General features: G+C 42.9%; 1 protein-coding gene and 1 long non-coding RNA gene across 4 annotated transcripts in view; one reads left to right on the top strand and one right to left on the bottom strand.

Annotated features, from left to right (window-relative positions):
* LOC146345167 (uncharacterized) overlaps positions 1-10,925 on the bottom strand; it is an 82,606-nt gene extending 71,681 nt beyond the window's left edge. The window contains exon 1 of one of the 2 annotated variants that reach the window (XR_014792456.1): positions 10,584-10,925. This is a non-coding gene — a long non-coding RNA (uncharacterized LOC146345167). The remainder of the gene's footprint in view (positions 1-10,583) is intronic. The other variant, XR_014792457.1, reaches the window with a different exon arrangement.
* RNF32 (ring finger protein 32) overlaps positions 10,926-27,498 on the top strand; it is a 34,396-nt gene continuing 17,823 nt past the window's right edge. The window contains exons 1-6 of one of the 2 annotated variants that reach the window (XM_084859312.1): positions 10,926-11,096; positions 14,049-14,167; positions 14,720-14,990; positions 19,295-19,437; positions 24,762-24,794; positions 25,542-25,666. In XM_084859312.1, the coding sequence (XP_084715438.1) occupies positions 14,069-14,167; positions 14,720-14,990; positions 19,295-19,437; positions 24,762-24,794; positions 25,542-25,666 (671 nt within the window). In that variant the 5' untranslated portion in view covers positions 10,926-11,096; positions 14,049-14,068. The remainder of the gene's footprint in view (positions 11,097-14,048; positions 14,168-14,719; positions 14,991-19,294; positions 19,438-24,761; positions 24,795-25,541; positions 25,667-27,498) is intronic. The other variant, XM_084859313.1, reaches the window with a different exon arrangement.

The raw sequence follows: 27,498 nt of genomic DNA, 5'->3' as shown, positions 1-27,498 counted from the left end.
GCCCGACTGAAATGGATCTAGATGATCCGTTCCATTCAAGAGTGCCTGGAGCTGTCCTACAACCACCCGCTCAAGCACCTTGCCCAGGAAGGGGATGTTGGCCACTGGCCTATAATTGTTAACATCCTCTAGGTCCAGGTTAGGCTTTTTCAGGAGTGGTCTAATTACTGCCTCTTTTAAAGCAGCAGGCACCACTCCCTCTCTCAAGGAGGAATTTACAACCTCCTGGACCCAGCCGGACAACCTCTCCTTGTTTGATTTAATAAGCCATGAAGGGCAAGGGTCAAGCACACAAGTGGTCGATCGGACTTGGCCAAGCACCTTGTCCGCATCCTCAGGCCTCAGTAACTGAAACTCATCCAATAAAACTGGACCAGACGGTGCTCTGAACGCCTCTACCAATGGAACTGCATTAATGGTGGTGTCCAACTCATGACGAATCTGTCCGAACCCAGGCAGCACGGGTTGTTTGAGAGTTAAAGATTCCTCAAATAAGCTATGGTCTGTTGTAGAGTTATTTGAAGGTTGTTTAACCCTCAAACAACCCTTGCTGCCTGGGATCGGACAACACAATAACCCACGGCAACCCTCCCACTGGGGACTGAATAATCAGAATGGCTGCCCACACATGTGGCAGCCCACCATGGCTTAAATAAGCTTAAATTATTTATTTACAGGGATTTATAAACTGCTTACATCTAAAAATGTCAAGGCATTGTACACAAACAAGAAAAACATAAAAAATAAAGACCAGTACATAGAATATATTGTATCTACATACAATGGAAAGCTACACTACATAGAGAAGGATTGAATAAACAGGTGGGTCTTCAACATTTGCCTAAAAATAAAAAATGATGTCTTAAGAATTTGTTCAGTGACCCATTTCAGAAGGAGGTGCAGGGAGAAAGGTTAGGGACCTGAAACTTCCCACTTAAAAATGTCTGCCTCTTTTCACACTAAACAATTTAAGGAAATAGTTTGCTGTTAAATTACGGTCCACCCTCCCATCCATGATATAAATACATGCTTAATTCCTCTTGAAACCAGTCAGTTCATCTCAAATTAAACTGAATCATGCATAAAGCAAAAGAGGTGCTGTAGATCACAAAACACCCACAGCACCCTCTGCTGATAAAGAAAGAAGAGATTAACATTCAGAGATGGTAATTCTACAAAACAGAGTTTTGTAAGGGTGTGGGGGGGGGGGACATGAAATCTCCATTCACAATTAAAGCTCCTACTACATAAAGTGACCTCTTCAAGGCAATTGTACTTGGAAGCCTCAGTTCAGTGCTCCCTTCCCCAGGCAAAAATATTCTAACCAAGCAAAGACTTTTCACAACTAGGAAAACTCTTCCCACAGTTTCATTCATCAGTCCGACCTTCATTTGTACATTATTTGATGCCACCGTTCAGCATACCACTGGATTCTTCAAGTGGCTCTTATTACTTGCCTTTCCAGAGTTAAGCTGAAAAATTAAGTACGTAATAAATGGAGCATGCTGATGTTTACACTTTGTGTCATGAGCTTATCTTGGGACGAAGGGGCAATTAGGCTATAGACTGGTTTGGGCAAGAGACCACTACATGTATGTCCAGAGATAAAATCACAAGAACTGCAAATATTAAAAATCTTTAATTTGCTGTTAAAAATCCTTAATTTACTGTATCAGTTAATAACAAATTCATATAATCTTAGGTAATGGTTGGCAATGAGCAGCTCCAAGGCCAAATGTGGCCCCTTGGGATGCCAGTTGGTGAAATGGGGTACAGAGAAGCAGTGGCTCTTCGAATAGGTTTTGTCAACATAGCAAGCCACTTTAGAGAGTGGCTATTGGAACCGTGGACTTTTTTGCCTCAGGGAAAACAAACTCCTGATCAGGGATCTTTTAGAAAGGGCCAACCGTTTCCAGGTACTTGAGGATAAGACTGGAGGACAGCCTGCAGAGGAAGAATTACAGGGGAACCTACATGAGCAACAGACTGAAGGTCAGCCAAGCAGAGGAAAAACCCAGATGAAACCAAGGCCTACAAGAAGAAGAAGAGAAGAGTAGTAGTAGTAGTAGTGGGAGACTCCTTGCTGTGTGCGATCGAAACCCAGGTATGTCGCAAAGACCCATGGTCTTGCCAGGTATGCTGTCTCCCAGGTGGACAGATTAGAGACGTGACTGAAGGGTTGCCTGCACTCATAAAGCCCACTGACAGGTATCCCTTTCTTCTCATCCATGTGGGAACAAATGATACTGCCAAGCAGAGCTACGAAGAAATCATGTCAGACTTTGAAGCTTTGGGAAGGAAACTCATGAACTTTGGGGCTCAGATAATTTTCTCATCCTTCCTTCCAGTAGTCAGAAGAAGGATAGAAAGGGAAAGAAAAATACTCCGGGTGAATGACTGGCTACGAAGGTGGGGCCGACGAGAGAGATTTGGATTCTGGGTCATGGGCAATACTTCCTGGAAGATGGGCTGTTGACAAGGGACAGGTTGCACCTCAGAAAGGCTGGGAAGAATGTGTTTGGCCACAGCATGAAGAACTTCATCTGGAGGGCTTTAAACTGAATGCTACAGGGAAGGGAGATGTAAAGTTGGGGGTAACAATGGACAAAGGCTCATGCACCGCAACGGAGAGAACAGCTCTAATAGCGCCCAATAATAGTCTTCACAAACATGTAGGAAGAAAGCCAGACTATGAAGCACATGGTCTTTGATGTCTATATACTAATGCCCAGAGTATGGGAAACAAACAGAATGAACGTGACTCTCATTACTGGAATTCAGCAATTGAAGGATATAACTTGTTCAAAAAGAACAGGAGGAACAGAAAGGGAGGTGGGGTTGCACTATATGTGAAAAATACGTATCTCTGCACAGAAATACAGGAGGATGAGCTTGGTAGCCCCATCGAGAGCATCTGGATCAAAATAAACGGAGCAAAGAATAAAAGGAACATGGTGGTCGGAGTCTACGACCGGTCACCCAATCAAGGAGAAGACAAGGATGAAACTTCTGAAAAGCAAATAGCCAATGTTTCAAGGAAGCATGATGTAGTAGTAATAGGGGACTTCCATTTCCCCGATATTTCTTGGGAGACAAATTCTGCAAAATATGGCCCCTCCAGGAAATTCCTGACTTGTGTGGAGGAGAACTTCCCCTACAGAAAGCAGAGGAAGGAACTGGAGGATCGGCTATCCTTGACTTGATCCTAACCAACAGAGATGACTTAGAGGATCAAGTAGCAGTTAAAGGAACTCTGGGGGAAAGCGACCATGTTATACTTGAGTTCTTGTTTCTAAAGGAAGCAAAAGCCGAGTGTAGCCAAACGCGTACCCTGGATTTTAGGAAAGCCGATTTTAATAAACTCAGAACAATGATCAGTAAGGTCCCACGGCAAGCGACTCTAAGGAGAAAAGGGGTCCAAGATGGGTGGGAGCTTTTAAAAAAGGAAATTCTCAAGGCACAATTACAAACAATTCCAACAAGAAAAAAAGGTGGAAGACAACAGAAGAAGCCAATGTGCCTTCACAAAAAGCTTAGAGATGACCTGAAAACAAAAAAGGACACATATAGGCAGTGGAGAGAAGGCCAAGCAACAAAGGAAGAGTACAGGCAGGTAGCACAGAATTGTAGGGATGGTGTCAGGAAGGCTAAAGCTGAGAACGAGCTGAGATTGGCGAGGGATGCTAAAAGCAACAAAAAAGCTTTCTTCAGATATGTGCATAGTAAAAGACGGAGGAAAGACATGGTGGTTCAACTATTAAATAAGGATGGGAAAATGATAACAGATGACAAAGAAAAGGCAGAAGTGCTCAATTCCTACTTTGGCTCAGTCTTCTCCCAAAAGAGGGTCTATGAGACCCCTGGCAAAGGCAAAGTACAGGCTGAAGGGGCAGGATTGCAGCTTGAGATTGATAGGCATATGGTCAAGGAACACCTAATTACTTTGAATGAGTTCAAATGTCCAGGGCCAGATGAACTGCATCCTAGAGTAATAAAGGAACTGGCAGAAGAACTCTCAGAGCCACTGTCTATTCTCTTTGAGAAATCATGGAGGACGGGTGAAGTGCCAGATGACTGGAGGAGGGCTAATGTGGTCCCTATCTTCAAAAAGGGTAAAAAGGAGGAACCTGGGAACTACAGACCAGTCAGTCTGACATCAATCCCTGGGAAAATTCTGGAGCAGATGATAAAGCAATCCATCTGTAAGCACCTTGAAAACAATGCAGTGATTACTCCAAGCCAACATGGATTTGTCAAGAACAAATCCTGCCAGACGAATCTGATCTCACTTTTTGATCAAGTAACCTCCCTTGTGGACTGTGGGAATGCTGTGGATGTAATATACCTCAACTTCAGCAAAGCTTTCGACAAAGTGCCCCATGATCTCCTGATGAGCAAACTAGCTCAAAGTGGGCTAGATGAAACAACGATCCGGTGGATCCACAGTTCGCTACAGAATCAGACTCACAGACTATCAATGGGATCTTCTCAAACTGGGGAGAGGTAACGAGCGGGGTACCACAGGGCTCAGTCCTGGGCCCAGTGCTCTTCAACATTTTTATTAATGACTTGGAGGAGGTGCAGGGAATGCTGAACAAATTTGCAGATGACACAAAATTGGGCGGGATAGCTAATACTTAGTGAGAGCTGTGGCCACTCGTATGCTGGGTAGAGGGACACATCTTCTGACCTGTTCTAAGGCAGCCTCCGGAAAGGGCGCTGTGCACCTCATTCCCATCACCAGAACTCTGCAACCTCTTGGCTTTTAAGTCAGGCAACGGCAGAGCAAGACAGAAACAAAATTCAAAGTGATCTTGATAGACTGGAGCGCTGGACAGAAAACAAGAGAATGACATTTAATAGGGATAAATGCCAAGTTCTGCGCCTAGGAAAAAGGAACCAAATGCACAGTTATGAGATGGGGGATATGTGGCTCAACAACACTACAAGCGAGAAGGATCTTGGAATTGTTGTAGATCACAAGCTGAATATGAGCCAATAATGTGATGTGGCTGCAAAAAAGGCAAATGCTATTTTGGGCTGCATTAATAGAAGTATAGCTTCCAAATCCCGGGAAGTACTAGTTCTAGAGAAGACTGTACTAGAGAAGAGAAGACTGAGGGGAGATATGATAGCGCTCTTCAAGTACTTGAAAGGTCATCACAAAGAGGAAGGCCAGGATCTCTTCTCGATCATCCCAGAATGCAGGACACAGAATAATGGGCTCAAGTTACAGGAAGCCAGATTCCGGCTGAACATCAGGAAAAACTTCCTGTTATAGCAATACGACAATGGCGCCAATTAACCTAGGGAGGTGGTGGGCTCTCCCACCCTGGAGGCATTCAAGATGAGGCTGGACAGCCATCTGTCATCTGTCAGGGATGCTCTGACTTGGATTCCTACAATGAGCAGGGGGTTGGACTTGATGGTCTTATAGGCTCCTTCCAACCCTACTATTCTATGATTCTATAAAATCTAACCTCCTGCCGAAAGGCAGGATCTTCCAGCAAGCCACCCATCTGCCCTATCATCCAATCAACTTATACCATCAAGAACACTGTGTGCCACAGTAGTTCAAAATATCTCACACAACTGAGACAATACAATATATATCACAGCATGATAGGCCTGTCCACTCTTACAGACAGTCCCTTAATATAAAATGGCGACTCACCAGCAACAACAAACCACCTGACAGCCACAACCCAGGAACAACACCCTGAAACAACCCAGCCAGCTCTGTCTCCATATCTGCTCAAGCAGCAAAAAGACATTACTTTATACTATCAGGGGGTCATTCACCAGCAACACAGCCTTCTCCAACCTAGTGCCCTCCTGATGTGTTGGACTACAACTCCCAGAATCCCCCATAGCTGACTGGGGCCTCTGGGATTTGTAATCCAACACATCTAAGCATAAGAACATAAGAAAAGCCATGTTTGATCAGCTAGAATGCATTTGCAAATTCTGTTCTATAGAATTTGGACTTAACCAAGATTTAGAGTATCTTTTCTGCTGCAGAAAGTAATTGTCCCTCTTTAGGTGTTAAATTATCATAGCTAGGAGAAAGTATTATTTCCAGTGGATTTTGTAAATGGGTCAATTTAGCTTTGCACATAAATGCAACAGACCTCCTGCTATTTCACATCTTCCCCGTCACTCTGCTTAAAAACTTTTCTCTATACTAGTGTATAGGTTACCTGCCAACTGCATACTTCATGGATCTGATAAAGCAGGTGCAAAGGCTTGTACCACAATAATTTTGGGGGGTGCTTCCAGACGGAAGGCTCCTAGCACTAACAATCAAAGGACATTGTGTAGCTATTCCATCTTTTCTTCCTTAATGGATTTCTTTTCTGCTAAGAAAAAAGATGGAAGAAGCTGAGGGAAAACACGGGGGGGGGGGCATAACCTAAAGATGACATTGTCTGGACCTCCTGTAAAATTCCATAGATGAGGTAGTGTGAGTGCAGAATAAAAGCCTCATTTGGAAGCTCCTTTAGATTCTACAGGACAGTTGCTTTTATGGCAAAGAAGGCATTCAGAGGCCCTATCCGCCCCAAACACATAGCTTTTTGAGGCCTGATCCTGTCAGAAGGGCAAGCTAATTCAAGACATTAACTGCAACTACAGGGCTCAACACACCAGAACTCTAAACCAGTCTGCTCCTATGATTTTGAAATATCATAGCAACCAAAGCAAGTAAGGGTTGTCAAGTTGTAGAAGGGGGGGGGCATCTGTTGTACCTCTGACACTTGTGGATGAACAAACAAACAAAAATCCACAGGTTCTTCCATCACTGCAACTTTATGACAGGAGAAAGTATACATAACATGCCAGATATCAACACACAGCTATTAAAAGGTAGAAGAGGCGCCTTTAGTGTCAGGAACTCGCAACCCAAGATGAAGGCTTTATTATAGTATTTATTATTTAACCATTATAAAGTATTAAACAGATATTAAAAGATAAGACAGTCCCTGTGCACGGACTCATAATCTAATAGACACGGTACAAAAAGAAAAAGGAATGGAAGCAGCTGAACCTTCCTCCCCCAGGACATGACGTTCTTCCTGGAAGGCTGGTGAGGCAGTCCCCCAGTGGCTCGTGGTCTCATGGCCTATGCCAGAGGCCAGTGTGAGCATCCATTCAGCACTGCAATCCCAGGCTAACTGGCCGTGATCATTTCCAAAACATGTATGAGTGCCACCAAAGGTGTGCTACAAATATGTGCAGAACTGCTCCTACAGAATCAGAACCTTATAACACCATCTGGTTTCATTTATAAAGCAATGCTAAGCATTCTTACATAGACGTAAGCACCACTGAGTTCAAAAGCATTTATTCCATATTAAGAATGTTTCAGGGGTTGCATCCTTAGTGCTAGTTCTTACAAATAATACCCAAATGTATACAATAAAATACATTGGGCTGGATCCAGAAAAGCTTCCTCTAATGTGGGAGCGTCCTCTGTTGGAGGAAGCTTCTCTGGATCCAGCCCAACTGTCTTGTATGCCTATAGCACACAATACATTTCACAAGAAGAGTTTGAAATTAATAGTTCACATAGTGCCACGGTGTACTCAGTTTCATCCTCTTCAGGTTTGAAGGTTCCACAAGCAATTGAAGATTTCTTTTGCTGCGGCTAGAACTATGCTTTGCATGCAGAAAGACCTAGGTTCAATCCCCGGTATCTCCAGGTAGAGCTAGAAAAAATTCTGCCTGAAATCCTGGAGAGCTGCTGCCAGTCAGTGTTGACCGTACTGGGCTAGATAGACCCATGGTATGACTCAGTATAAGACAGCTTCCTATGTTCCTAACCTTTGTTTGGGGAAGCCTTTTAATACATTTATTTACTTACATCTTCTTCTTGGCTCACACTAAAAAAATTAAAACCACGTGAAAGCTAATTGTAAGGTATTTCAAACAGTGTCATTTTTAAAGACACAGACGTCAACTTTGGAATTACTGAAAGCATCTCCTGAGATCGATTGCGATGACAGTTTGAATAAAGCCTTTGCTACGTGCCACCGAGCCCAGCTCGGTGCTGCCTTTTAAATGGGAATGTTTGTCTAGAAATGCAAGCAAAGGCCAGTCTCTGGACTAGAACAGGCACCCTCAGATTGCACACACTGAACTGAGTCCTCGACTAATAAATTTCCCCACACCTTTGTCTGAACGAGGGAAGGCAAAGGTCTGCATTTTCTCACAAGCAGGCACAAGTCATATGGCTTTCTGCTTCTAAATCTCGCCCTTTGTTGACTTAAAGAGTTTGTTTGAGTGACAATGGACATCACTGGTTTGTTACTTCTGTCATCTTTGCTACCAGTGTGCTTTGCTTCAGATCAAAGTTGAAAGCCTCTTTAAAAAAAAGTTAAAGATACATATACAAACCACAGTGACAAATAGCATGCTTTGTTTGACATAGCAAAGCAAACAAGAAATTGCTTTCGTTAACCAAGAGAAAGAATTCCCTCTTTTCAGTCTTAACTCTGAAGCCCAGGATGCTAAAAACTAGAGGTTTACTTCATGCTCAAAGAATGAACCCCTTTCAAAAATAAAACTAGCCTGGCAAAATTCAAATTGTGCTGACAATGTTGAGATTTTTCAAATGTGTGCCCAGAAAATGCACTGTGGGTAAAACAATTAGTTTTTAGTTTTCTCTCAACAGAGAGCCTCTTTTTTTTTAGCACTCTTTTTCGTTTTTAGTATACACATACAAATAGAATATATATATTTGCCTAATAATAATCAAGCCTCGTGTAGTGCAGAAGCTGGGTCCTGGGTAGCCGGCTCAGGTCGACTCAGCCTTCCAAGGTCGGTAAAATGAGTACCCAGCTTGCTGGGGGAAAGGTAGTCATGACTGGGGAAGGCAATGGCAAACCACCCCGCTATAGCCTGCCATGAAAACGCCAGCAAAAGCCCCATGACATTGTTAAAGTGGATGGTCTGGACATACACAGAAGCCATAAGGGAAAAGTTGAACTCAAGACGAACACCATTCTTCCATCATCTTTTTCATAATGGCCTGGACACAAAGAACCCAGAAGTAGTCCAACATACCTAAGGCAGCTTTGGACTTCTCTTTCTTGGACAGCAGCTGGAAACAAAGAGGACTTCTTCCCAGCACAACTTTCAAAAATCAAACCCTGTAGCCCTCAACCCCCAAGTGAAATGAAGCCTGTCAAGGTCATGGATCTGTCTTCTTTTCTTTTTGCTGATATTATGGGTGTGCATGTAGATTTTTTATTATTATTAAGGCAGAAAAGGAGGAGGAAGAGGTGGTATTGGCAGCATGATCATGTTACAGTTAATGCTTTTTTAAAAAAAAGTTTCAACTGCTTTGGCCTAAAACCACATTTCATTCTGTGTGTCCAAGAGATGTTTGATCTTGAATTTCTCAAACAGTATCTCCCCCTCCCCATTTCATGGCAAACTTCTTTTGAAAACAAGGGGAGTTTCATAAGTAGTTTTTAACATAGAAAGGTGGGGGCTGTCGTTCAAAGAATTCTACTTTTTAACATCATTGTATGGTTATAATTAATACTAGGGATGCACGAATGCCTTACCTTGCCATCTGCGGGGGGTCCACTGGGGGGAGGAAGCAATCCATTCTTCCCCCCTGGAATCCTCACTGGCTGATTCCGCTCTGCAGTGATTCCACGGAGCTGCTGGCCAGCTCCGAAGCCCCAGCGATACGGCCACCATTGCCGTATCGCTGGCTTGACTAACTGCGGACACAAATGGTGTCCAGCGTAGCCAAATACACCATTTGTGTCCCTGCTCTTTGACATGATAGGCTACGTAAATCCTTACGTATATGGCGTATTTGCGTCCCTGCACCTTCGCGCGATTTATATACGCCATTTGTGTCCCTGCTCTTTGCTTGATAGGCTACATAAATCTTTATGTAGCCTATCAAGCAAAGAGCAGGGACACAAATGGCGTATATGGCTACGCTGGACGCCATTTGTGTCTGCAGTTAGTCAGTCAGTCCAGCAATACGGCAATGGCGGCCGTATCGCTGGGGCTTTGGTGCCAGCGGCAGGTGGGATCCGCCGGCGAGGACTTCACAACAGAGGAGGAGGCAGGAGATCCGATCCTCCATGGACTTCAGGGAGTCATTGGGGTCCGTGGAGGGGGTCTGTGGAGGATTTATCCAACATCCATAATTAATACTAGAGGGGGGGGTAGTTCTTCAGAGCGAAGGGCAGGGTACCAAAGTTAAGAAAAGAACAAATGCATAAAAATAAATAAGTGTGCAATCCTATGCATGGCTGCGGAATGCTGGGAGTTGCAGGGCTTTTTTCTGTCTAAACATACATAGGACTGGGCCCTAAATGTGTCAAATATTCCACTGGGCATTCCCAAAGCAGCTCTTCAGATCCCAGGCAAAAGATTTCTCAACGGGAGAGAGTTTCACATGGGGAATAAGCCTCCACTGAAACCAGTCAAAGTGAAATAAAATGCGGCTGCCTCCTCCTCCTCCTCCTTCTCCTCCTCCTCCTTCTTCATCACGCACGCGATGTTATTTGTCCCGTTCTCAAACCGATTCGCTCCTCTTATGTCCACACCTTCCTCACCTTGTAGGGCGCAGCAGCTCGGCTCCCCCGCCGGGAAGAGCGGGAGTTAAATCAAGCCGCCACAGAGGAAAGCGGGCAAGAAAACTGGGGCCAGCCCAGCGGCTCCATCGGAAGAAGCCGCCCAGACTGGCCCATCTCCAGCTCACCACGGCCGACAGCGTCTCTCCAGGGTTTGTTCGACGGGGAACTTTCCCAGCCCTCACCTGGCGCCGCCGGGGACTGAACCGGCAGCCTTTGGCGCCGGAGGCGCCCGCCACGAGAGGCGCTCCTCGACGTCGCGCCTGCGCCCTTGCCTCTTCCCCGCCGCCGGCGTCCTTCGTGCGCGCCCGCGCGCGCCCGCCCGCTGGCCGTACGTGCGCGCGCGCGCGCCGCGGGGACCGTGCGTCTCTGTCACGCGCACGCGCTGCTCTCGACGCCAAAAGCCGTTTTTGTGAGCCTGGTCGCTTAGCAACCTCGAGCCGGCGGCGGCGGCGGCGGCGGGCGGAGGCGGCGGCGGCGGGGGTCGCCGGGCAGGTCGGTGCGGGGTAAAGGCGGAGGAGGGGGAGCGCCAAAAGTGACCCTTCCCTCTCTTTCGGAGGGCGCAGAAGGACGGCCGGGGCAACGTTTGCGCCCCCAGCCCGAGGCGCCTGTGACATTTGCCTGGGGCTGAAGGAAAGAAATGGCGAGGAAGGGACATCTTGAAGCGGGGCCGAAAGGAGTCAGCGCGCGCGCGCTGTTATTCGCTTATCAGTCGCTTTTATTTGTTACGTTTCTAATCCCCCCAGTAACTACTGATAAGTGAATAATAACGCTAGTAGTGATAATAAATTATCTGTTGTGTTTTTATTTATTTTATTTATTACATTTCTAATCCGCCCAATAACTAATGTTCTATTATTATTATTATTATTCACTTCTTTATTATTTATTTATTTTATTACATCGCCATTCCACTCAATAGCTAATGTTCTCTTATTATTATGACTTTATTATTTATTTTATTACAGTTTTAGTCCACCATGACTAATATTCTGTTGTTTGTTTGTTTGTTTGTTTGTTTATTTATTTTTATTTATTTCATTTCTATACCGCCCAATAGCCGAAGCTGTCTGGGCGGTTCACAAAATTAAAACCCAACAACACACAATAAAACAGTTTAAAATATATAGAACGTTAAAACCACAATATAACAATGCAACCACAATAAAACCTAGCAGCAGTGCAGGAGTTTAGAGTACAGATTTAAAACAGCAAAGATAAAAATTCAGAAAGCTAAAATGCTAAAATGCCTGGGAAAATAAAAAGGTCTTCACCTGGCGCCGAAAGCAATACAATGTAGGCGCCAGGCGAACCTCACTAGAGAGCTCATTCCAGAGCTGCTGCTGTTGTTGTTGTTGTTATTCACTTATAAAGCACCTAAGAGTGCTATCCTATGCATGTTTAGACAGACAAAAATCCTACAACTCCCAGGATTCCCCAGCCTGGCTGGCTGGGGAATCCTGGATGTTTTGGATTTTTATCTGCCTAAACATGTATAGGATTGTGTCCTAAAACACTTTGGGGAGGTGCTGTGGCTCAGTGGGAGAGGACATGCTTTGCATGCAGAATGGTACAGGTTCAATCCCTGGCATCTCCAGATAGGGCTAGGAGAGAATCCTGCCTGGAACCCTGGAGAGTTGCTGCCAGTCAGTGTCAACAGTGTTGACCTAGATGAACCCATGGTCTGACTCAGCGTAAGACAGTTTCCTATGTTTCTAAAACTTTCTAAAGCACAGAGATGAAAAGATAGGATGCCCCTGCCTGCAATTCACAAACTGTAATAATAGACATATAAAAGAGGAAAGCAAGCCTTTGAGCAGCATTTCCTTCTCCACTTGCCATGGAGTTCTTCCTGGGGAGCAGAGGGTGCAGCCTGCCAGTGACCCTTCGTCTCCTGGCTGGTGGTAGAGGCTAGAGCGTGCTTCCCTTCAGGGGTGCTTTCAGAAGAGATTTTTATCACTCTGTCTCATTCACAGAATTTTAGGGGTCCAGAGGACATCTTCCAGTTGAAACCCTCCCATGTTTCCCCACTGCTTCTTCCTTCATTTTCCTTACTACAGAAAACCTGTTAAGGAGAAAAAGACGGAATAGTTGCACAATGCCTTCTCATGGGTAGTACTGGAAGTCTTCTGTCTGGAAGCACTCTAACTCTGCAGTCCCAAAGCAACTGGAATATATCCCAGCTTTCTTCCAAAGAACTCCAAGCAGGATACATGGTCCTTTTCTCTTCCCACATTAATCTCGCAATGACCCTGTAAGGAAAGTTTGGTCTGGTGCTGTCCCACACTTCCAGCGATGCTCTAGCTGACATGGAGTTTCTCTATGGTCACCAGTGCATCGCAACAGATAGAGTGGCCAGTGCACAAGTTTTCGCAGCGCAAGGGTGGATGGGATTAGCAGTGGTGGCAACAGTGGGAGTATGGTTACAGTAACTACAGAGGGGGTGGTTACAGGAACCACGCGGTGCCGTGTGGTTCTCGGTCATGTAACAGGCATGCATGTTGTGGTTTCGCTATACCCCACCCCCTCCATAGTTACCCTAACCACCCTTCCCTCATGCACATCTGAACAAGGCCAATATCTCTGCTTAGCCTACTTCACAGAGCTGTTGTGAGGAGGATAAAACAAAACTTCATATAAACCACTCTGATCTCAGAGGAAGAGTAGGATCATTTTGTTAAAATCACTTCTATGAAATTACAACACAAATGTTTTAGGGGGGAAATGTATTCTTCTGTGAGCACAATAACGATGCCAGTATCAGATAAATGGAATCCAGTTTTCTCATAGATATACTAGAGATCTAGGCCTGTTTCTCCTGGGGATGCAAAGGTGACTGACTAAAAATAAGTCCTGAGGAAAGGAGCTTGCAAGAAGTTTGGATAGACTGGGAAAGAAGCTGTGTGGGATAGAATGGGACTTCATATGACTTGGTCTCCGGCCCCTCACCATGTTCCAGTTTGTCGGTATTCTTCTAAAGCTGTAGTGTCCAGAACTGGACACAGGGTTCTAGGTAAGCTATTAGGACATTTTAGAAGAAAGATTTTTAGCTTTTGGCCAGAAGCCATTTGTTCTTTAGATTCTTATAACAATCTAGGATGGCCAAACAACAAAGAGATTAAACCTATGACATGGAAACTACATTAGAACAAATGAAGAGTTGAGAAATTTATTTTATAAGAGATCACTTAAGTCCTTGTGAGGTCAGCTCTACCAAGTATCTTCCTGAAGACTTTTTGATCACTACATCTGTGCCAACAGAAACGCGTGTACCTTTTCTGTGGTAGTCAACTGTGATGCTGGAACTGACTCACAGCATAATAGGCTGATGTGCTCCTTTGCTCATACACTAGGGAAACATTGGCATAGGCCAATGTGTTTTGTATATACCTGCAATTTAGGTTGTTGTGCCAGTTACTTCTCTAGTGTTTGTGTTTGTTGTTTTAGGATTACAAGAATGTTTGTGTATGCTATTAATAGTTCAGATCAGAGGAGCTTCATTCTGTATTGAAGATAAGGAAAACATCACTGCCTCCAGTTCCATGATGCAAAAGAAATATTACAAGGTGCACTGATACTATGGTTGTAAAACATGCTAAAAGCTGTAGCCCTTAAAATAAGGCATTATAAATAGGCCAATTTAATGTATATAGAATATTATCTACTGACGTGTTTTTTTTAATGTGCAGTTGCTTTGGAAGGCAAGAGTAGCCTTAGGTTTTTTTTTTAATTACATTGAAACAAAATATGTTTAGGCATGTCAAACTTTTATAGTTCATAATGAGTTTATTGCACATAATAATTATGGGTTCAGTAATTAAAAGTTTAAAAATTGCTGCTATTTTATTTAATATAAATGATAAATCAAAGATTTCTTTTGCCTTTATATAAGTTAAAGTTAGGATGTGTCAAACATCAATCTTATGTTTTATATTACAGTAATTGTATATTAGTAAGACTTCAAGCATGGGAGTTGTATGGGTATAAAGCCTCTGTCAAGTTTTTTTTTAAAAAAAACATCATTGGCTAAGGGCTGAATTTCTTTTGTTGTTTAATATACTGACATAATGTACACATACAGAAGTAATTTATAATAATAATTATGAAACTTTATTTAGGGGAGTTCCTGCAAACAAGAGTCTGTAGTACTTACTGCTGTGGCATTACAAGATCACATTTTACATAATCTTCAGCTGCAGAATCTTTCATTAGCAGATCCTTTTAAGTCAAAGACACAGAGTAAAAAGAATATATACAGACGTGTGAACAAAAAGACAGTCAGAGCAGTAGTAGATACTGGACTAAGGAAAACAAGCAGTCACCAACAAAAACATGAAGATCCGGAAAAGGAATATGTTCTTGATCCTTGTCCTCAACCTCTCACTTTAGGTAAATCATATTCCAGTGTGTACACTTTTGCTTTTTAAGAACGCTGATTACAGTAAGTAGATGCTGTTTTCCATATTGCAACATAACAGAAAAACAAAGAAGAGCCTTGCTAGTTCTTACAAGTAAATCCATGTAGTTTGCACTTCATCTCTTACCCACAATGGCCAGCTGGATGTTCCTTGGAAGCTTACAAGCAGGGCATGAAGAGAACAGCACTACCCTGTTTGCCTAAGCATCGGTTATTCACAGATACACTGCCTTTGAACATGGAGGTCCTAAATAGGGTACATAAAAGGAAACTTTAAAAATTACAGCCAGTTCATTTCAAGACTTAAGGCCAAAAAAATACTCTTTTGGATGGGGAAGCAAACTTAATGTGTGAACTAGGATGTTTACCATTATCATTAGCAGAAATGAATTGATTTCAGTGGGTAGAAAAAATGCCATTAGGATTATGGAAATTTCTGCTGACCATGTCGTTGTTCATCCTGTTCCTATATCGTGTTCTCTTACATGAAAAAAAAATCTCAGGAAGACTAGGACTGCATAAACTGTATTGTTTGAATTTTCTTTAAAATATCCAAATCCAGTAACTTAGGGGGGGGGATTCATTGCCCTTTAACCTAAAGCCTATCTTTCAGGTACGTAAATTGATTTCCTCTGTGATAAAGGATAGCAAAATACCATTCTGCTAGAAGAAAGAATGTTGCCATTTAGGAAGAAAGTTCTTTATATCAGTGACTGAAAAAATACAGTGCAATGAAGCTGCATTAGCACCATCTAGAGTTGTATTCTTACTGTAAGTGGGATAAGCACTTGAGCAACTATTGCTTTTATAAAAGACAGCTACTAGTCCGGGCATAATTTTTTAACTTAACCTTTACCTACCCCTTGCTTGAAACTTTACAAGTTATTTTTCTTAATGATTTGGGGGCAAACCCATGAATAATGCCTGTAGTTAAACACCTACTTCAAATCAAGAAGTGGCAGATATGCCTCATAATAAAATGCATGGATGCAGAAGCTTAGAAACCTGCCTCAGGAAATAGGAGTTGCAGAGGCAACACATAATATTGCCATGAGATAACATGTTATATTATCTGACTGACAAGCAGGAAGACCTGCCCAGCTGCCACTTTTACACTTTTCTGGCTTTCTCTCTACAAGTTTCTGCATCACTCTTATTAACCCAATAATAGAAATACATTTAGCTAGCTAACTTTTTCTCTCCTCCCTCTTCACACACACCCCATCCAGTTCTTAAGTGTTTGTTTTTAAAAGCTGTGATTTTCCATTTTAAGATTGTGCCATATAAAATTCCAATCCTGCAAGCACATAAACACTTAGAAAGATGGGTAGGAGAGGTCCGCGGTATGTATATATGTGCGTATGCGTATTGTACTATACTATATTTTATAAATACACACACACACATATATGCATACTGATACATTACAGTTATGTCCTGAAACAACAGTGAGAACCAAAGCAACATCAGTTCATGATCTACAAAATTATAGGTCTCTGTACTGAAGTACTGGACAAGGCACTGAAGAGAATCTCTTAAATGTATGTCTTGCACATCTCTTCAGAGAAAACTGGCAGGGTCCCTAGTAGAATGGAGACACTGCAGGACAAAGGCCCAGCTACAGTAAGTATGGAAAACACCCAACAGAAATTTGGATCTATATCTGGCAAGGATTGGCTGAGGTGCACTAATGTCACAGAGGTGGACATGCAGAATAGTTGCTAGCTGCTTTTGGCTGACTGCAGAGTGGGGAGACAGAAGGGCTGAAGGTACGAGAAGCCAGGGTGGTGTAGTGGCAAGAGTGTTGGACTAGGAGCTGGGAGATCCGGGTTCTAGTCCCCACTCGGCCATGGAAGCTCACTGGGTGACTTTGGGCCAGTCACAGACTCTCAGCCCAACCCACCTCACAGGGTTGTTGTTGTGAGGATAAAATGGAGAGGAGGAGGATAATGTAAGCCGCCTTGGGTTCCTTGCAAGGGAAAAAAGGCGGGGTATAAATGCAATAAATAAAATAAGCATGGACCTAGGAAAGTAGGAACCAGGGGCCTAAGAAAACAAGGAGGCTGGTTACAATTTAATAATGCATGAATCTTGCTAGATCTGGCTTGGTTAGAAGTTCAGTTAATTGTGCTGAAATAAATTCAAGAAGACTAATTGGAATTAGGAGACCCATTTGAATGTTGCAATGCAGCCATTTGAAAAATCTGCCAAAGAATTGCAGTCTTGTATTAGTAACATTAAAATATCCTTAAATTGAAAGTTTGTTGCAAAATTCAAGTCCATTTGCTGATTCCCAAGAAGTGAAAGCTAAGTGCAGAATGTAAAGGTAAGTAATTGGATGCTCATTGAGATTTGGAGGTAGGGAGTCACATACTTCTTTGGACAAAGGGCCTATCATAGTTCAACAACTTAAAGAGTATAATATTTATTCAAGATTTGCTCACAGCTTGGCTCCTACAGCATGCACCTCCAAGTCATCCCATACACCCACAGTTAACTACCAGTATGAATTCTTCTGTTGCAGTCTTCTTTCTGATAATATCCCAAGTGCACTTTTTAAAAATAGAAGTGTCATACAGTACAATCTTTCATATGCCTACTCAGAAGTAAGCCCCAGTTAGTTCAATTGTAGTTTCAATAGTAGGCAAGGGAATATAGGATTTCAGCCTTACATTTCAAAAGATAAAGCACCTTACATTTGGTTATTAAAAGCACTTGTATCGCAACTTTGCACTGCACAGCAAATGCCCAAGACATTGTACAGCTATATGTTCTTATCGAGGTGTGATAGGATGTGTCACTGTTGATCAGACTTGTATTGCCCTGTCTGGAACAGTAATGAAATCCTGAATATGCAGGGTGGTTTGGCCCTTTAAACAGAAGTAGCTATCTTATTCATGTTTTAAGGGCATGTTTTCCTAGTACCAGGTTGGTTACATATTGGTGCACAGTTGAAGAGATCTGAGGTAGGATTTACACTACAGTGCTAGTCAATTCAGTCTCAGCTATGAGTTGATGAAGAACTGCCGGAGTGAAAGAGCTCCTTCTCTCTAACCAACCTGAGTTGGTCACTGAGGTCATCAGAGGGCTTGCTCCTGGTGGTTCCACATGGACCTATGGCCCGATTGGAGTCCACCAGGAGAAAAGCCTTTAGTGTTGAGGCCCCCTTTCTTTGGAACTCCCTGCCCCTGGAGGTCAGGCAGGCACCAACACTGCGTTGTTTCTGGCGGCTCCTGCAAACAGCACTGTTCCATGAGGCATTCCTTAATTGACCAGCCACGGTTTTTATTGGCACTCTGTTTTTTAAAAAGCATAATTTTAATATGTTAAAATCACATCTTCTGTTAGGACAGACCGACTCTGAGTTTCTGAGAAATTTACAATTGATTGACCAGTCCATTAATTCAATTGTTTTTAAGTGCTGTTTCTATGAGGCAAAATATGGGGGGTTAGTTTCCATGTGACAGTAGGTATATACGATTGTAACTATGATTTGAAATCCACAGAGTAAACTCTTTCTAATTTTGATTCTGTATTTTGCTCACTGCCACCCAGCACTGTGCATGTTCTCCCAGCTACTAACTTCAATGAGGAGTTGTCAGAGGTACTGCTTGACTGAGAAAAATGCAGTTTACCTGTTAAATTCCTCTCTCATATCACACATCTGCCTATCTGAACAAGTAAGCCTTAAGAGTAAATAAAACAAATTAGCTGGAGTTTTATACACACTTACCTAGAAGTAAAAGCCATTTAACACAGTGGGACGTGCTTCTAAGAAGACATGCAGAGGATTGCACTGTTAATTAATGTTTCATGTAAAGGTATATTTTTACTCTCAGAACATGAATATGTTCTGGTGGTTTGAATATATATAATGAGCGTGGGTTGGACAAAGTTTTTAATGACATAACTTCTGGTAATACTTTGTGGGACCAAAGCCAGCCTGTATGCTGCCTCCCCCCCCCCCCAAGCTGTATCCAACAGGATTCGATCTTTTGACTGCGTGATGATCCATCTTTTAAAAAGTAAACAATTCATGGATTGGCTAGTATTCTGTTAACCTTCATCAAACCCTTTTTTCCCAACTTGTGGTATAATATGAGCTAAAATATGATTCTCTCTAACTTGCCCTCCAAGGACTCCAGTGTATATCTAATGGATGCATGTGCTTATATTAAGCTTTTTAAATATCCATGGAAGCAGGGAAGCTCCCATGAAGAAATAATAACTTATACTTGTGTCAGTTTCATTAACATATTGTGGGCTTTGTCTGTAGCTCAGAAACTGGGGTTGGTGGAGCCTCCTGCTAAGCCACTAACCATGGAGGAATGGGAACATGTGAAGCAACGATCCATAAAACAGGGAGATTCTGTTCAGCCTTGTGCCATATGCAGAGAAGAATTTGCACTTCAGCCACAGGTATTTTAATCCATCTTGGTAGATGGTGTTATGGTAGATAACCTGTAAATACGTTGAAACATTGACTGAAATCACAGTCAAAGCATAGATAAGCCCAGTTGAGAAAGGTTAACTGAATGTATTATATTGATTTGCTTCTTTGGGTTGATACACATGGTGGAGTTGGTTTTTTGTTTTTTTGGTGCTGAATTTGTGCACTAAAAGCGTTGAAACACTTCCCTAAGCTAGCAAGAGAATGTACAGTCACCTGAGAAATAATGGCAAGTGACTGTCAGCAAAGAACTGGCACCATCCTTTCTGCTTTATGACACCATGTATCTTGTATAGCTATTAGAAATAGCTCAAGTTCAGGCCTTGTCATATATCCAGGTTCCTTTGAATGGCTCATTTATCCACATTTGTGTAAACAGCTGGGGTGAGGGTGGGGGACAAAAGGGAGAGAGAGGCCTCAAAGTTGAAAGTTGTTGATAGTATATCCTTTAATTCAATCATTTTAACTAGTATACCAGAGTAAGACACATGAAGACCTTTTGCCCCTGAGGAAGATCATTGGTTGAAACACTGCTCTAGCTACTTTCAAACCTGTCTCTCCTTTTTGGGTTTTTTTGGTGCTTTCCCTCTTTGTCCTTCCTAACTGCCACGAAAAGTTATTTCCACCTAATTCCATGCTCCACAACAGCATTGCACAACCACTTCACTGCATCTAGTGCAGGTGGCTTCCTCTGTAATAGCACTGACCTATGCCACCTCCCCTATTTGATGTCCTGGATGGCCCCATTACATCACAGGTCGTGATGTTGCACTATGTTAGGGATGGGGAGCCATGTTGGTTCCAGGGGCCAGATCGCCCTCTGGCTCCCCCACATGGGCCAGATGACACCAGGGGCAGGAGCCCAACCGCTGGTAATCAGGTCCCACCTGACATACCAGCTGGCCTGATTTGGTCATCCCTTACTTCCCTATGCAGGGAGGGTGAGGGATCAGCAGAGCACACTCAGGTGGTGCTTCCAGGGTCTGCTGAGCTCTGTGGTACAGACTCAGCTGGCTCCTGAAAGTGCCAGCTCAGTGCATTGCCAGCCTCACTCGTCCTTCGCCTGCCCCACATAGGGTAGGTGTGGGCTGAGGGAAGCACACTCAGCCAAAACCCCTTTTTGTCTTCTGTCTCAGACTGGAGATAACAAGGGGATTCCTCTCGTCTCTTCCCCAAGCCACCGGTTGCCTACAGACCAGAGGACATGGCTTAGGGAGGGGCTTGTGGAGTGTATGGTGGTTCACTGAAAACACTTATTTGATGGTGGAATGTCAAGGATCAGGCTGTCAAGGTGATAAGAGGAGAATGTATATTCTGTATTTTGCCCAAAAAAGAAAGAAAAAATACAATTTTTTCAATTGTATGTATTTTCATAGATTTTACACCTGGAAGAAAATAAAGCCAACATACTTCTAGTTCTTCTTTCAGCTGTTAGCTTTTTAACCCATTCATTTCAGCCAGCTCAAGAGGACGCACTGCCTGTTCCAGTTTCATTACTTCTATATTACTTCGTTTCACAAAGGATTACTTTATTGTTGTTGTTGTTATCATGTTGTTGTAAAAGGCATGCCTCAGTAGAGATCATGATCATTTTTAGGACTTTGGATTGTACAGAGAATTTTATAACTGCTTGCAGGAAGGGGGAATGTTAATACAGGTTAGGAATCTACATCTCAGATCATCATTTTGAAATAAGGAAAACTGTATTCATTGCCAGATTTTTAATTCCTCTACATCTAATACAACTAATGTTCTTATACCCTGCAGTCCTAAACATCTGTGTCATCCCATCTATTGACAACACCAAGGTGACATCATACTTCTGTGGTGGCACAACGATAGCACCTAAATGTGCCCAAACTAAATATTTATTAAATAATAATATAGTATAACCATGTTAGCCTTCTGTTTACAAATTCAAGGATAAGTGTAGCATGCTTGGAACATGAGATTACAGAACAAGAGATGATAAATAAATTTGATTGGGTTAATCAGAGGCTCAATATGGACTATGTTTTCTATGCACATTGTAAAAACTCTTAGCACCTTGTGGTTTGTAACTGTTGCTTTAAGAAAACTGAATGTTTGCGGCAGATCTACCTGTTTAACTGACTTCTCAATTTCAAAGACTCCAGATCCACTTACAGCATCTGAATTTCTTCATTAGTGCAACAAAATGTAGTGTTACATGGGAACTCTGTCATGATGGCTCTCTGTGCATGTCATTGACATTACCCTGACACCTTGGCTGGAAAGCTGCCACAAATGATAATAGATGGTCACTGCAGGACAAGAGTACCTGTGCATGTGCTTCCTTCACTGATTAGATTAAAAGATGTTGCAGCCATGGAACCACAAAAACATGCCTGCCTGATTGCCAAAATCACTGGTCAGCCAGCAAACCTGTGACAGTGCCTTTAAATTGGCCACTCTAGAACCTTGGGAACCAATAAGGTCCATTCCTGAAGCATCTCCACCTCCTTGACAGATCAACAGGTTCTAATACCACCTGGGTAACCTGCTGTCAAGGGCTCCTTGGAGGCCTCTCTCAGTCTAATCCAGTAGCCAAGTCCAGACACAGACAAAGGGATTCTTTTCAAAGCTTTATTCTTCTTTTACAACTTAACAACTCTACTGTTAGCAACTAGATATGAGCAGAAGAGTACCTATGCCCTAAGTTGGAAAAGTTGGTCCCCGTTTGAAAGGGAATCACTGGCAGACCCTGAACTTAAGGGCTAGGGAGAGTCCCTCCCCTTTTCCCTTGGATCCTCTGGGCGCAACCGTTGTTTGCGCGCCAACCGGGCACTACGCCTCCTTTCCGCGCCCTCCATTTGGCGCTGCTCTCTGCGTCGGCGTCGCACGTCCATCAAGTCCGCTTCCCACGCTCTGTCACTCCCAAGGCTGCTATCTAAGCTAGGAATGCTGGTGGGAGGAATCTCCGTCAGCTGTTGGCCCTGGGAAAAATGAGCGCACTCCTCACCCAGGAGCGACTCCTCTTCCTCAGAATCACAACTACTCTGGATTCTATGGGCTCAGTGTCCACCCTGACATCCTTGTGATAAGTTCTTATTTGAATACCGTACTGTATTTGCTATGCATAACCCACTAGACTGAGCCCAATCAAGTGGCCCGGAACCTCCCCGAGCTTTCTTTTCATTTCCCAGAGCCAAACTATTGTTCTCTTTGTTTTGACCCAATGTCTGGGCTCACACAACACAACAACCCACACTCAAGGTTGAGTCTGGGTTTTCATTGAACCATGGGTTGGTATTGAAGTGTGGATTGTCGTGTTGTGTGAACCCATCCACACTAACAAACCATGGTTTGTTAACCACAAATGACCTGCACTTCACAACCCAACAACAAACCATGGGTTCTCTTCATAGGTTGTTCATGGATAACAAGCCATGCATGGTTTGTTAGGCAGCTGGGTTCACACAACATGTTTCATCAACAACCTACAGTTCAACGACAATCCACACTCAACCCATACTCAACCTTGAGTGTGGGCTGTCATGTTGTGTGAACCCAGCCATTCAGGGCCCAGATTCTAATCCATCAAACCCTTTGTACCCTTTGTTTTGAAACCGAGACCTGCCCTGGAGTTCAGACAGTAGTTGCTCTTTCTTTTTGTTTGGGCATCTCTCATGCTTGTGGTTTAGCTCAGCTGTAAAAATAACAACAACCCAGAGTTCACTTGTTCCTCTTGATCTTTTCCTAACATGATCTTCCATGCCACTCTGGTGGCGGTCCCATGTTTCCAGGGCCAGAGCCCCCAACTTTTCCTTTTGAACCACCTCATTAGCCTAGGGATATCTGTTTGCCCAGGGATAAAGCTTTACCCCTGTTGAGTCCAAAGTCAGGTTCCACACATAATGCAGCACAACCTGTGAGCTCCCTGTTTCCATTTCTGGTGCCTTGCAGGGGACAGCATCGTCTTTGTGACTTGTCAGTTTTGGATCCAGTGGAAGTGGTCAGGCAGGGAGCCTAGAACACTGGGAAGCTGCTGACAAGGGTCTCAAGCAAGTGAAACCGTTTTTAGCCACCTCTTGAAGCCTTTTTAGGAGAAGTCCCATTTTAAGGCTGTCCATTCATAATTCTTTTTTATCCTATATTGTGGAGAATCTGGGATCCGCAATAACAGCTACGCCTCCCATCGTCACTATGAACACTGGGAAATCAAGGGTCCAACTGCATTTGGATCATAGATACATCAGCCATTTGGCCATCTCTTGATAACTTGGTACTCAGAAGCTAAGAAACCTGAGAGTATCTTGTGCCCATAGCATTGTCCTAACTATTTGTAACCAACTAGGAAGTAAAATCCTTTCAGTTTTCCTTATTCTGAAGCCAGGTAATCATAACTGCCTATGCTCTATTTCTTCTCCCTTCCTCCTAAAGCTATCCATTTCTGTCCCTACAATCCACCATTGTCACCAGCACCCAAGCTGACTGCATAGCGTCCCAATTCCCTGCCTTGCTATTTCCATTCTTTATTTAGCAAAGGCTGACTTCCCCAGTTTGTCTTTCTCCGTCTTTCTGTTAGGCCTATCAGAACTAGTATGCTGGTCTGTGTGCTAGGGGATTTGTATACTAACCAAGCCATTTTCCTCTTTTGTTACATGTCTGCACATGTATGTATTAAGAACAAAATTTGACAAACAAAACAAAACCTCTTATGTTTGGGGGCTGTATCATTTGTTTGAACTAATTTCCCCACTTTAGAAAAAGATATTCCCCACATTGTTGAAATGCAGTGCATATAACTGCTCTGTGTGTACCACCCCTCTGGTAAAGGTCCCTTTAGTCCCACATTTATCATTGCATTTGTATACATGCAAGTTCAAGTGTGTGTGAATGAGGATGTGCAGCAACAGTAGGATAGAGCTGTGTGAAAATTAATTACAAAAGCACATCTTAAATAATAAAGCCAGGATACGGAGGACCACGCAGTTATTTGCCCATGCCAAACAAGGCTTTGGATTTGTATCATATCTTCTCCCCCACCCTTTACAAACTAAGTGGTGTTTTAAAGTACTTACACTAACTTTTCTTTCTTGATTTGAAGTTGCAGATCTTTTTTTCTAGCCACAGCAACCCAAATGTTAATGTAATGTTTGCTAGATGAAGAATTTAAACATTGCAATTGAACCCTAAAATAATCTATTTTTGCAATGAAAGCTACTATTTATCTGTCTTGGATTTGGAAATTTTTCCCTAATTATAGTAAAAGTAGTGTGCATTTTCTGTATGAATTTAAATTTCATGAGGCGTTTTTATTCTCTTTGAACAGGTTTTGCTTTCATGTTCTCACGTGTTTCACAGAGTGAGTAAGCCTTTATCTACTAAAAGTGAAATGTGCATCAAATCAGTGTTTTAACATGGACATTGCAGAACTAGTATTTATGTGAATGTAAAGTGTTGAATTAAGTCTTGTTTCTCATCTACACAATTTGAAACATTTCAGGATACTGTTTTGAGACAATGTCCTTTATTGTGTTTTGAAACATCATTTGTATGTACAAGGGCAAACATTTAGATACCAAGGCTGCATGTAGTTATGCTCTCTCTGTCTTAGTTATGTCAGTGAATATTAACCACATGTAACCAGGCGTAGTATTGCAGCCTGTCTCAGAATAAACAGTTTGCAATATTTAACAATATGTAGCTGTTTGTTTACCATAGTTGCTTCACAGCTGTTTATAATTACATAATATTAATATTCACTATTAATATGAACTGTTAACTGATGAAAAATCCATCACTACTTCCTTACTGTAATTTAAAGTAAATCCAGAATTAGTCTGAGCAGTGCTTCACCCTATTCTAATAAGAATGGCATAAAGTTTCTGGGGGACATGGAAAAGTAGGGGTAGATCAGGAACTCCTTCCCCTGACCCCCAGCTCCATTACGTTGGAATACTATCTTTCTTAGCATTGTGTACTTTCCCTTATCCCCTGCCGCTGGGCTCTGTGCAACCACTGCACATCCTACATCCACAAATTCTGTGAATAAACCGGGGTGGGGGTGGGTTAACTAATTTCACATTAACGTTGAATGTTATTTTTCTAGGCATGCCTGAAAGCTTTTGAAAGATTTGCAGGTAAAAAGACCTGTCCAATGTGTAGAAAGATCCAGTATCAGACCCGAGTAATTCATGACGGAGCACGCCTATTTAAAATAAAGTGTGCTACAAGGTAAGGATGACTGGCAAATGACAAAACAGTTTTCACTGAGAAATATCTTTTGAAAAGTCTGCATGCATAGAAAATACTGTGCAGTGATGGATGCATTGCTAATACTCCAGAGTTAGGGAATGGTACTTCAAAGACTTGAGTAAGTTTTTTTCCATCCCATCTAACAGTTTTATATTTAAGTAGTGATGCAAAACTTTCACGCAGATGTTCAATTTGAACTCGAGAGTGAGTTAATTTTAGATTAATATAGATTTTGCTCATGATTTTTTTAAACTTTTTTTCAGGAACATTCCAGATCATATGATCCATGCAAATGCCTTCATGGGTGGGGGAGGAGGGAAGAATAATTTCCCAGCTCTCAAACTACTAAACTGCTGGAAATTGTAATTCTCCTCACTGTAGGTGTTGATGAGTACTATGTGGACTTTGGTTGTACAAATATCAAGGATAATTTGGCTTGTGCCTGTGATATCACAAAAAAGCACCAACACAACTCTTACCCCAAAGCAATTTCCAGCAGTTTAGCAATGGCCATGCGAGGCAGTGGCCAGCAGTTTAGCAATGGCCAGCACCACCTTCTGAAACCACTTTTCTAGGAAGAACCAGAACCGCCATAACATTATGCCTCCTAAGCCCAACCCAGATAAATGAGTCAGAAGGATACTATGGTCAATAGTATTGAAAGTCACTGAGAGGTCGTGGAGAATCAACAAAGTTGCATTCACCCCATTCATTCCCAGTGTAAGTCTTTCACCAGGGCAATCAAGGCTGTTTCCATCCCAATATCAGACCCAAAGCCAGATTGGAATGTATCTAAATCAGGTCCACACCCCGCAGCCCAGGCTGCACGTATCCCCCACGGTTTTAATTGTGCCTCCTAGGCTGCCCTGACCCCAGCCACTGAATTCCTCCCCCCCCCCAATTTACCACCAGTTGTACTTTTGTGGCTGTCATTACTTCTACCACCACCAGTTGCTAACCTTCTCTCCACTCCCACCTTCAGCAATCCTGATACAAATAACCTTCCTCATGTGTGTACATGGAAACAGAAGGAGGTACCATCCAAAGCACATCACAAAGAAGAGAAACAGGTCCTCAAGATGCAAAAATAAATTAACTGTAGGAAGCCCAATGCATTTCAACCTTTTTCCTATTTTTACACCTTCTTCAGGGGGCTGTAACATTAATGGTAATAAAAACTACAAATAGGACAACACACATAATTAAAACGTTGTTGTTCAGTCGTTCAGTCATGTCCGACTCTTCGTGACCCCATGGACCATAGCATGCCAGGCCTTCCTATCCTGCGCTCTCTCCCGGAGTGTGCTCAAGTCCATATTCATTGCATCGGTGATGCTATCTAGCCATCTCCTCCTCAGCCGTCCCCTTCTCCTTTTGCCTTCAATCTTTCCCAGCATCAGGGTCTTTTCCAGGGAGTTTTCTCATCGCATTAGGTGGCCAAAATATTTGAGCTTCAGCTTCAGTATCTGTCCTTCCAATGAGCACTCAGGGTTGATTTCCTTTAGGATTGATTGATATTACCTCCTTGCAGTCCAGGGGACTCGTAAGAGTCTTCTCCAGGACCACAGTTCAAAAGCATCGCTTCTTTGGCGCTCAGCCTTCCTTATAGTCCAGCTCTCACAGCCATACGTTGCTACTGGGAAAACCATAGCTTTGATTATACGAACCTTTGTTGGCAAAGTGATGTCTCTGCTTCTTACTATGCTGTCTAGGTTTGCCATAGCTTTCCTCCCAAGGAGCAAGCGTCTTTTAATTTCATGGCTACAGTCACCATCTGCGGTGATCTTGGAACACAAGAAAATGAAATCTGT

The sequence above is a fragment of the Heloderma suspectum genome, chromosome 5 (assembly GCF_057233095.1).
Source record: "Heloderma suspectum isolate Gila_16-S chromosome 5, 16-S_ref, whole genome shotgun sequence".
Lineage (NCBI taxonomy): Eukaryota > Metazoa > Chordata > Lepidosauria > Squamata > Helodermatidae > Heloderma > Heloderma suspectum.
Note: the sequence above shows the minus strand (reverse complement) of the source record. Positions and strands in the feature narration are given on the sequence as shown.